The 12,064-nt window shown below is 45.0% G+C and overlaps 1 protein-coding gene across 1 annotated transcript in view; it reads left to right on the top strand.

The window, feature by feature from the left end:
• SIPA1 (signal-induced proliferation-associated 1) overlaps positions 1 to 11,390 on the top strand; it is a 17,657-nt gene extending 6,267 nt beyond the window's left edge. The window contains exons 5-8 of the mRNA XM_015817677.1: positions 793 to 896; positions 1,608 to 1,765; positions 9,728 to 10,328; positions 11,112 to 11,390. Of these exons, the coding sequence (XP_015673163.1) occupies positions 793 to 896; positions 1,608 to 1,765; positions 9,728 to 10,328; positions 11,112 to 11,390 (1,142 nt within the window). The remainder of the gene's footprint in view (positions 1 to 792; positions 897 to 1,607; positions 1,766 to 9,727; positions 10,329 to 11,111) is intronic.
• Positions 11,391 to 12,064: the final 674 nt, after the last annotated feature.

Genomic DNA, 12,064 nt, shown 5'->3' with positions numbered 1-12,064 from the left:
GATAGATGTGTGGAAAGAGTTATTGCCTGCAGGTATGTGTAATGATAGGTGGGGAAGACCTTGGAAGAAGGAGCAAAGGGGCCCTGCTCGGGAACAGTCAGATAAGAGACAGCAGAGCCCTCAGCTGTGTAACAGACAGGGTGAGAGGCTTAGAAGGGACCCTCCGTAGTTTCTCAAGCTTGTAAACAAGGGGGGGGGGAATCTACATCTATGGAAAGAGTTCAGAGTGTGTGCAAGGATATGGGGGGAAGACCTTGGGAGACAGAGCAAAGAAACACTGCTTAGGAAGGGTCGGATAAGAGACAGCATAGCCCTCAGCTGTGTAACAGAAGAGACCCTCCCAGGTAATTTCAGACTTGGCAAGATTCTGTAAATGTAGCTTTACATTAAAATAGAATTAACACAGCAGGTTGCGCTAATGGGAGGGAGGGGGTTTTAGCAAAACCAGCTCCCGCCTCCTCATTTGAAGGAGTCCTGAGCACAGTTCTGTAGGAGAAGAGCAGGTAGAGCTGGGGAGGGGCGGGGTCAAAGGAGTCATCAGCTTAGAATTCCTACTTCGCCACAAAGGATCCAAGTCCAGACCCCCTTGAATTCCGCTGACCCTTATCGAGCGCCAATTTAGTGCTGACCATTCATTGACTAGATTCTTGTGCGGGAGCTTGAATAAATCTACGCTGCAGTCTAGCGGGTGGTGCTGGTTGTTTGTGCCTGTCAGATTCTCCTTAAAGCAGGCTGTGTTTAAAGTTACCAAAACAATGTTTTCTTCTCCCTTCCCCTGCCCCTTCTTTGCAGACGACTCCACGGGGACCCACTCTCTGTATACCACATATCAGGACTATGAGATTATGTTCCACGTCTCCACCATGTTGCCCTACACACCAAACAACCGCCAGCAGGTGAGTAGATATAGAGTAGAGTAGAACAGAACAGAATAGAAGTAGTGGAATGGAATAGAGTAGAGTAGAGTTAGAGTTGAGTAGAATAGAATAACACAGTAGGTAGAGTAGAGTAGAGTAGAGTAGAGTAGAGTAGAGTAGAGTAGAGTAGAATAGAATAGAATAGAGAATGGATGAAAATAGAATAGAATAGAATAAGAGATAATGGAATAGAATATAATGAATAGAATAGAATAGAATAGAATAGAATAGAATAAGAGATAATGGAATAGAATTAGAATAGAATAGAATAGAATAAGAGATAATGGAATGGAATAGAATAGAATAGAATAGGAATAAAGAAAGAATAGAATAGAATAGAATAGAATAGAATAGAATAGGACATAATGGAATAGAATAGAATAGAATAGAATAGAATAGAATAGAATAGAATAGAATAGAATAGAATAGAATAAGAGAGAACGGAATAGAATAGAACAGAACAGAACAGAACAGAACAGAACAGAACAGAACAGAACAGAATAGAATAGAATAGAATAGAATAGAATAGATGTATTAAAGCAAGAATATTAAAGCAAATCATGATACAAGAAGTTATATCATAAGAATCTGAGGAAATATCTAATTGGACAGATGAGAAGGCTAATAAGTATTTCAGCCCTACTACCGTAGGTGGTTTGACATCCTCTCCCCCTTATTCTTTTCTTTCAGCTGTTGAGGAAGCGACACATTGGCAATGACATTGTCACCATCATCTTCCAAGAGCCGGGAGCCCTCCCCTTCACACCCCGCTTGGTCCGTTCCCAGTTCCAGCATGTTTTCATTGTGGTTAGAGTACACAGTTCCTCCACCGACCATACCACCTACAGGTGAGGGGGGGGGAAGGCTGACAAACCCATCCTAACTTTTCATAGTACTTCTGATTATTACAGCCCTGGAGTAAAGGTATTTTTCCTTGATTGCCCTGACATCAAAGAGTTTTAATTATGGTCTGGTCACCAAGAGGGTCCGCTGCAAACCGAGATTTTCTGACAGTGAGAACAATTAACCAGTGGAACTCCTTGCCTCCAGAAGCGGTGAATGCTCCAACACTGGAAGTCTTTAAGAAGAGACCGGACAGCCATTTGTCTGAAATGGGATAGGGCTTCCTACCTGAGCAGGGGGTTGGACTAGATGACCTCCAAGGTCCCTTCCAACTTTATTATTATTATTTGGTTTCAGTTTCAGTTAATTTTCACACTGGGAATCCTACCACGTTGCCACCAGCCAGCAGTTCCCGAAGATTAAGCAGCATGCAAGTTTGATCAATAAATTTGAAATGATGAAGACAGTTTTCGTTTCCATCACAGCCTGTTTATCCGTGTACTCAAGGTCACCTGAGTGGTGCAAATGGTTGTGGGGCCTTGGAACTGCTGAAAGGACTGTGTGTTCCACACCCATTTTTGCACTACTCAAATGACCCTGAGGACACAGATAAACCTCCAAGTGGCCTCAACGATTCTCTGAAAGAAGGCAAATGTCCAGCGGTCTGCAAGGAGTATAAATCCTTCCATTCCCCACCGTCCAGTCAGAGCTGAAGAAGCTTCTTGGAGGAGAAGTGAAACGTCTTCAAAAAAAACCCACAAGATAATCCAGTTGCCTCTTGCAAAAGCACTTTTGGGACTTCCAATGGATGCTGAATGTAGACCTGTTCTTCCCCACGTTAACGTGGCCTAGCGCAGGGGTAGGGAACCTTGGCTCTTTCATCACTTGTGGACTTCAACTCCCAGAATTCCTCAGCCAGCCTGGCTCAGCTTGGAAACCTCTCTTTTTCCCCTCAGCACGGCTGGCTCAGGAATTCTGGGAGTTGAAGTCCACGAGTCTTAAAAGAGCCAAGGTTGCCTACCCCTGGTCTAGGTCGGTCGGTCGCTCTGTCTGTCCGTCCGTCTGTCCATCTATCTATGTCAGGGATAGGCAACCTTGGCTCTTTTATGACTCCTGGACTTCAACTCCCAGAATTCCTGAGCCAGCGTGGGGGAACTATGGCCCCCTCATGACTCGTGGACTTCAACTCCCAGAATTCCTGAGCCAGCATGAGGGAAACTTTGGCCCCTTCATGACTGGTGGACTTCAACTCCCAGAATTCCTGAGCCAGCATGNNAAACCTCTTTCACTTCCTAGTGTCGAAATTCGCTTTCACATCCTGCTTTTTAATTTTTCTGGGCCTAATTAGCAGGGTAAACACAGGAACTAGAATACATCATACATTTGACCTCTCCATAACCTATTTAGAATAGAATAGAGCTAGAAGGGACCTGGGAGGTCTTCTAGTCCAGCCCCCTGCTCAAGCAGGAGAACCTCTACCATCTCAGGCATGTGACTGTCTTGACTCTTCTTAAAGACCTCCAGTGATGGAGCGCCCACAACTTCTGGAGACAAGCTGTTCCACTGGTTAATTGTCCTCGCTGTCAGGAAGTTTCTCCTTAATTCCAGGTTGTTTGATCAGTGTGATCAGTTTCCAACCATTGCTTCTTGTCCTGCCTTCAGGTGCTTTGGAGAACAGTTTGAACCTCTCGTCTTTGTGGCAGCCCCTCAAATACTGGAGTACTGCTATCATGTCTCCCCTATTTCTTCTTTTCTTTAGACTAGCCAAACCCAAATCCCGCAGCTGTTTTTCATATGTTTTCGTCTCCAGGCCTTTGATCATTTTAGTTCCTCTTCTCTGAACTTTTTCCAAGGTCTCAACATCTTTTTTGTAGTATGGTGACCAAAATTGGTTGCAGTAGAACTCTTGTACACTTCTCTGACCTGTGCCTTGTGCATCCCCCTATACCCTTTTATACCCTTACCATTGTGTCCCTGACCCACACACTCACAACTCCAGGAAGCCAGCTGTTGTATTGATTAAATGTTCTCCCTGTCATGAAATTCCTCCTTAATTCCAAGTTGCTTCTCTCCTTCATTAGTTTCCATCCATTGCTTCTTGACCTGCCCTCAGGGGCTTTGGAAAATAAATTGACCCCCCCTCTTCTTTATGGCAGCCCCTGAAATATTGGAAGACTGCTACCATGTCACCCCAGTCCTTCTTTTCATTAATCTAGACATACCCAATTCCTGCAACCGTTCTTTATATGTTTTAGCCTCCAGTCCCCTAATCGTCTTTTTTGCTCCTCTCTGCACCCTTTCTAGAGTCTCAACATAGTTTTTGTATTATGATGACCAAAACTGGACACAGTATTCCAAGTGTGCACTCAACCAGTGAAGTATAAAGAAGTGCTATCAGATCTGGTGAACTTGATATTACCCCTTCGTTGATGAAACCTAGGATGGCATTGGCTTTTTCAGCACAGGGCTGGCTCATTCTTAAAGTGGTGGTCCATTAGGACGCCATCTTATACCAGACAAAATCAAGATGGAATGATCTTGACTTGATTTCTCACACTTTGCTCTTTCCCAGGTCTAAAGAATCTGCATTGCGCAGGTAGTCCTCAACTTACAACTGTTTAGTGACCATTCAAAGTCACAACAGCACTGAGAAAAGTGATGTATGACCATTTTCCACACTTAGAATTGTTGCAGTATCCCCATAGTCACGTGATCAGAATTTGGACGCTTGGAAGCTGACTCGTATTTATGACGACGGTTGCCGTGTCCTGGGGTCATGTGATCCCCTTTTGTGACTTTCTGATGAGCAAAGTCAATGAGGAAGCCAGCTTCACTTAACAACCAGGTTACTAATTTAACAACTGCAGTGATTCGCTTAACAACTGTGGCAAGAAAGGTCATTAAATGGGGAAAAATCCACTTAACGAATGTCTTGCTTAGCAACAGAAGCTCAGTTGTGGTTGTAACCCGAGGTCTATCTGTATCTGGAGTTCCTTGCTCACACTTTGCACTTCCCCAAGGTCTGAAGAATATTTATTATATTTCATTCGCCTTTATTTTTATTTATTTTTTATTCTTCCTTTTTTCCCCCCTCCCAAACACTATAGAAGTAACTTTTTCCTTTAAACACAATTCTGAAATGGACTAAATGAGATTGTGGCTTTGGGTTCATGTGACTTACTAACAGCTTCCTGTTCATACTAATCTCTTGATCATCCTCTAACAGTTGTTTTCCTGTTGCTATTTATTTATTTTTTCACTGTGATGGGAAATGGAACCCTTTTTTAAAGAAAGAGACCATTTCATTCAATTAATTAATGACAGAAAGATCAGGGGTCTGGGATGGGGCAGGGAAATCTAAGTGTGTTATTGAGGCACTTCTGCAGATGTGTGATCTTGATGCAACCCAACCCCTTACAGATCCCACAATAAAGATTATAAAAATAACAGAATAACAGAGTTGGACCTTGGAGGTCTTCTAGTCCAACCCCCTGCTCAGGCGAGAAATCCTATCCCATTCCAGACAAATGGCTGTCCAATCTCTTATTAAAAACTTCCAACGATGAAGCACCCACAATTTCTGGTGGCAAGCCGTTCCACTGGTCAATTGTTCTCACGGTCAGGAAATGTTGCTTTCTGTCCTTGATTAGTTTCCGTCCGTTGCTTCTTGTCCTGCCCTTATGGTCTGTGGAGGATATTGGGACCCCCTCTTCTTTGCGGCAGCCCCTCAAATATCGGAGCACTGGCTATCGTGTCGCCCCTGGTTCCTTCTTTTCATTAAACTAGACTACACTACCTTTCGTTTCTTTTATGCTTTCGATAGCAAAAAAAGCCGCACATTTCTCACAGAGATTCACACCTTCGCATGTGATGTGTAGGAAAAATTTTGCACGCACGAGTTGCTCTCTCGGTTCAATGTGCTGTGGTTTTTACCATGAATCAGAAGTTCATGGGAAATGACTGTGCCTTTATTTTTGTCAAAAGGTGGTGTTTTTTTTAAAAAAAAAAACACTCTTGGGTCTCAAGTGCGCAGTTGATAAAGAGAGCTGCAGGTTCAAAACCCCTCCAGATTAAGGTTTCGATTTGCGATGACGCTTCTTCATTTGCCGAGCTGCGTTGCAGTTATTTGATTATCCTAAAAATCCTGTTTGAGAAATAAATTAGGGCTTACAAGCAGCCCTCGACTTAAACAACCGCAAGATGGTTGTTAAGTAAGTCGCAACCTGTTTTGCAGCCTTATTGCCACATTTGTTCAATGAATCACTTGCGGCTATTAAGTGAATCGTCATTTAGCGAATCAGGCTTCCTCCGTTGACTGCTTCCCCAGGTGGGAAGGACGCAAATGGGGATCATGTGACCCTGGGGCGCTGCAATCGTCATAAATGCATGCCCGTTGCCAAGTTTGGGTCATGTGACCATGAATTAACATAAATAAAAGAACCAGTTTGATCTAATGCAGGGGGTCTCCAAACGTGGCCACTTTAAGATTTGTGGACTTCAACTCCCAGAATTTTAAGACTTGTGGACTTCAACTCCCAGAATTCCCCAGCCAGCAATGCTGGCTGGGGAATTCTGGGAGTTGAAGTCCACAAGTCTTAAATTCTGGGAGTTGAAGTCCACAAGTCTTAAATTCTGGAAGTTGAAGTCCACAAGTCTTAAATTCTGGGAGTTGAAGTCCACAAGTCTTAAATTCTGGAAGTTGAAGTCCACAAGTCTTAAATTCTGGAAGTTGAAGTCCACAAGTCTTAAATTTACCAAGTTTGCAGACCCCTGGTCTAGTGGTTGAGACACCAGACTAAAAAGCAAGAGGTTGTGAGTTCAAGTCCTGCTTTTGCCATGAAATCAAGCTGGGTGACTTTGGGCCGATCCTTCTTCCTCATCCGAGCCCACCTCACAGAGTTATTGTTCTGGGCAAAATAGGAGGAAGCAGGTGTCCGGGATACTGTATATCCCCTGCTTTTGAGTTATTTACAAAAACAATAAAGGCGGGATATAAATAAATCAAATGAAAATTAGAACTCTATGAAAACTTAATTGGGTTCCGCGAGCGATTAAGGGGGGGGAAATGTTTTGCATGCCGCCCATTTCCTATCCGAATTTCGCATCTTGTCTGTGGTTCTTTTTTTTTAATAGTTTCAGTGGCCTGAGAAAGTTCCGGCGTCCTCTGATCTTTTTGCTTCCATTACGCACAGAAACGATTGATTTGGGGGTTTTGAGACTTCAGTGTGCAGGGTTGAGTTGCAGCGCGTGTTTTTTTGCAGCGGAAAAAAAAATTAAGGTTCAAACCAAACCAGGCCACAACTGAAAAGGCCTGAAGTGCCTCGTTCTGGGTCAGCCAAAAGCTCGTGGCGCTTTTTAACATGGCCAGACGTTTTATGAAAAGTGCATTTATGTCCTAAATACATTGAATTGCTGTATTTCTTTTGAGTGAGAAAAGCTGTGTTTTGGAAAATACTCGTATTTTCCCTCTGTGGTCATTTCGTGCATGAAAGGAGCTCTTTGTATAGATCATAGCAGAAGGGAATTTCTTAAAAGCCCTTTTTCCCCCCAAATGTGTCTGTTCTTAAGAATGCTTTCTTAATGTGGACTAGAAATCCTTTCATGCGTGTACAGGCCTGGAGAAGCATCCTTGATTCTCTTACAAAAGTAATGGCGAATTGATCGACAATATTCGCTTTGTGTTATTTCTTTAGATCTTCTTTAAACAAAGAACTGCCCTACCTCCATCACTGGAGTTTTTCAAGAAGAGATTGGACAACCATTTAACAGGATTACAGAGTTGGAAGGGACCTTGGAGGTCTTCTAGTCCAACCCCTTGCTCAAGCAGGACAACCGGTACCATTTCAGACCTATGGATGTTGAGTCTCTTAAAAACCTCCAGTGATGGAGCATGCACAACTTCGGAAGGCAAGATGTTCCACTGGTTAATTGTTCTCACTGTTAGGAAATTTTTCCGTAGTTTAGGACGTTTCTCCTTACTTTGCCCAGGATGGTATAATCACTCCTGCCTTGGGCAAGGGGGTTGGACTAGAAGATCTCCAGGTGCCTTCTGCAGCTGCCAAAAAAAGCAATGCAATTCTAGGCTGCATTAACAGAGGGACAGAATCAAGATCACGTGGTGTGTTAATACCACTTTACAAGGCCTTGGTGAGGCCACACGTGGAATATTGTATCTGGTTTTGGTCTCCACGATGTAAAAAAGATGTTGAGACATTGGAAAGAGTACAGAGAAGAGCAACAAAGATGATTAGGGGGCTGGAGGCTAAAACATACGAAGAACGGTTGCTGGAACTGGATATGTCTAGTCTAGTGAAAAGGACCAGGGGTGATATGATGGCAGAATTACAGTTTTTGAGGGGCTACCACAAAGAAGGGGGGGGTCAACTTATTCTCCAAAGCACCTGACGGCAGGACAAGAAACAATGGATGGTAACCAATCAAGGAGAGAAACAACCTGGAATTAAGGAGAAACTTCCTGACAGTGAGAATAATTGATCAGTGGAACGGCTTGCCTCCAGAAGTTGTGGGTGGTTCATCATTGAAGGATTTTAAGAAGAGACTGGATAGCCACTTGTCTGAAATGGATAGGGTTTCCTGCTTGAGCAGGGGGTTGGACTAGAAGACCTCCAAGGTCTCTTCCAATCTATTATTCTACATTCTAAGGGTCCAGCCAGCGAAATCAAACCAATCAAAATCAAACCAAAGGCAATCAAAAAAAATTTTAAAGCCTCACATTTGGCTTTTGCAGAGTGTCTGTTCCTGCAGGCCACTAGGGGGCACTGCAGGAACGGCCATGAAATTCCACCAGGCACTGCTCTTTGTTATTCCTTTTTGTCCCTTTACTTTTGTGTGTACCTGTCCTCTACACACACACACACACACACACACACACACACCTAGATTCCAGACCTTTGCACAAAATATTTGAGTCTTTGGGGTAATTATTTAAAGCCCCCATAGTAATTGAGGAAAATTCTAATGGCAGCTAGTGCTTTGACTTACAGCCATTCGTTTAGTAACTGTTCAAAGTTGCAGTGGTGCTCAGACCTGTAGCCAGTCCTCGTACTTATGACCCTCGCCACAGCCCCGCGGTCAGGTAATCAAAATTCAGGTTTTTTTTTTGTTTTTTGTTTTGTCAACCAGTGTGTATTTACGAGAGTTGCAGAATTCCCAAGGTCAGCTGATCGCCATTTGTGGCCTTCCCACCCGGCTTCTATTCTATTCTATTCTATTCTATTCTAATTACCCTATTCTATTCTAATTTCCCTATTCTATTCTATTCTATTCTAATTTCCCTATTCTATTCTATTCTATTCTAATTACCCTATTCTATTCTATTCTATTCTATTCTATTCTATTCTATTCTAATTACCCTATTCTATTCTAATTTCCCTATTCTATTCTATTCTATTCTATTCTATTCTAATTTCCCTATTCTATTCTATTCTATTCTAATTACCCTATTCTATTCTATTCTATTCTATTCTATTCTATTCTATTCTATTCTATTCTATTCTATTCTTATTGTTCTGTTCTATTCTACTGTATTCTACTCTATACTCTATTCTATTCCGTTCTGTTCTGTTCTACTCTGTTATTATTATTATTGTATTGTACTCTACTCCACTCTAAATTTACCCCAGGCAATGTCTGCCTCAGTGTTTCCATCTGTACAATAGGCACTAATACCCCGGAGGTCATAACTTAATCCAGGGGTCCTCAAACTTGGCCCTTTTATGACTTGTGGACTTCAACTCCCAGAATTCCTCAGCCAGGTACGCGTGCCTGGCTGAGGAATTCTGGGAGTTGAAGTCCACAAGTCATAAAAGGGCCAAGTGTGAAGACCCCTGACTTAATCTGTGTGGTTTTGATCATTGTGAGCTGGAACTCAAACGGCTCTCAACGTGGCGGTGTTACAATCCCCCGGAGAGGCCGTAAGCAGACACATCTTCCTTCTCTCCGTCCAGCGTGGCTGTCAGCTGCACCGAGGACATCCCGCACTTCGGCCCTTCCATTCCCGCCGAGAACTGTTTCCTGAAGGGCCCAGCTTTCCGGGACCTCCTGCTCGCCAAGGTGATCAACGCGGAAAACGCCGCCGAACGCTCGGGCAAGTTCCACGCCATGGCCACCCGGACGCGCCAGGAGTACCTCCGCGACTTGGCCCTCAACCACGTCACCACCAGCACCTTGGAGTCCTCCACCTCCCGCCGGCCGCTGATCACGTTGCCGGCGGCCAAGAAGCGAGAAAAGTCCAAGGTTCCCAAGGGGGCCGAGGCCCACAGCGCAGGGGCTTTGGTGTGGGGCGTCTGGGCCCGGGACGGGAGCAAAGAACCCAACAGCAAGACGTTGGAGCTCCGGTGCCTGCTGGGCATCTCGTCGGAGTTTCTAGTCCTCATTGAGGCCCGCGAGAAGAGAGTGGTTTTCAACTGCTCGTGCCGGGACGTCCTAGCTTGGACCTTTTTGGAGAGTTGCACCTTGGACCTTTATTACGAGACCGGGGATTACATTTGCATGCGTGTGGACGAGGGTCAAGCGTCCGACATTCGGGATATCGTCCATCGGCTTCAAGTAGGATTTTTCGCTCCTTTCCCTCTTTTTCCTGGAATTCTTATTGCGAGTGCACAATGTCCGAAATGGTGTAGGGTTTCCTACCTGAGCAGGGGGTTGGACTAGATGACCTCCAAGGTCCCTTCTGTTTTGATGTTTTTGCTTTTGCATTTGGCATCTGGGAGAGAACCTCTGGCAGAAAAGAGCCATGCAAATGTTTAAAACGCAAAGATTTATGTGTTCCCACTTTTGTTACTTTTAATCAGGCCAGTGTACATATTTCCCTCACCACAACAGCTCTGTGAAGAGTTGAGTGGCCTCAGAGATGAATGGTCTCTAAAGCAATCAATCTCGGCAACGTTATGTTGTGTGGACTTCGACTCCCAGAATTCCCTAGCCAGCCTTGCTGCCTTGGGAACTCTGGGAGTTGAAGTCCACGCAAGATAAAGTCTTGCGATATGTGGATTTCAACTCTCTTGCCAGCTGGGGGATTCTGGGAGTTGAAGTCCACGCAAGATAAAGTCTTGCAACATGTGGATTTCAACTTTCTTGCCGGCTGGGGGATTCTGGGAGTTGAAGTCCACGCTTTGCCGAGATTGAGAAACACTGGCCTAAAGGCACCTCAGGGGCTTCTTTATCTAAGGGAGGGCTAGAACTCAGAGCCTCCCACTTCTTAGTCCAACTCGCTCACTGCCATGCCCAACGGTCTCAAGAGCCACAGACCCATTTGCCAAAAGGTTTTGTGCCATCCCTGAAAATCACTCATCTTTTCTCCTTCCCCCCCCCGCCGCTTTCTTCCGGCAGTTGGTGACCCGCGGGTGCGAGACGCGGGAACTGACCCTCTTACGGAACGGCGTCGGCCAGCTGGGCTTCCAAATGGACCACGAAGGGTTTGTAACCGAAGTGGAACGCTTCACCTTTGCGGAAAAAGCCGGGCTCCAGCCAGGGGCCCGCCTGGTCCGTGTGTGCGAGAGGCCCTTGCCCGGCCTGACGCCCCCCCAGACCGCCGAACTCCTCCGCACGGCGAAAAAAGTCACCATCACGGTCGTTCCTCCGGACGAGAACGGAAGACCCAGAAGGTGAGCAGATCCGTGTCAGTCGTATGCCCGGGGCGCTCCTGGGCACTTCTCCTGTGTTCACCTTGCTCTGGTGTTTCCTTCATTGGGCATCTTGCAATTCTGCGGGACGACGATTCAGATAGTCAAGACTACAGAACCCATCCTGCCCAGCTTGCCTGTGGGTGTTAAATTTATCTCCCCCCCCCCAAGCTGGAGAAGTTTATAATCTTTGCCGAATGACAGGAATCTGTCTTCGCAAGAAGGTTTGGGAGCTTCCCACACTGATAACGTATCAAATGGGATCAGGTTTTTCACTGGCTTTAAATTGGCTTACCTCGATCAGGGTGGATTTTTTTTCCAAAAGAAAGACTTCTGGACTTTTATCTTGGCTATTGTCGCTCTGAGCATCATAATTCTGGCACTCTGAGCTTGTTGTTGTTTCCTTGTGGACATTTCATTACCAAGCTAAGTAACATCATCAGTGCACTGATGGGTACTTTGGGTGATGAAATGTCTGTAACAAAACAACCAAACTCAGAGAGCACCAAGGGCCCACAGTCATTGTCCTCCTCCTCCTCCTCCTCCTCCTCCTCCTCCTCCTAACTCCACTCCCTTCTACCACTGATGATGTTACCTAGTTGGGTCATGTAAGAAAACCAGCAAGCTCAGAGAGCACCAAGGGCCGCACAGTCGTTCTCC

This window comes from Protobothrops mucrosquamatus, unplaced genomic scaffold (assembly GCF_001527695.2).
Source record: "Protobothrops mucrosquamatus isolate PMUCROS unplaced genomic scaffold, P.Mucros_1.0 scaffold621, whole genome shotgun sequence".
Taxonomy (NCBI): Eukaryota; Metazoa; Chordata; class Lepidosauria; order Squamata; family Viperidae; genus Protobothrops; species Protobothrops mucrosquamatus.
This window is presented reverse-complemented; position numbering and strand designations above follow the sequence as displayed.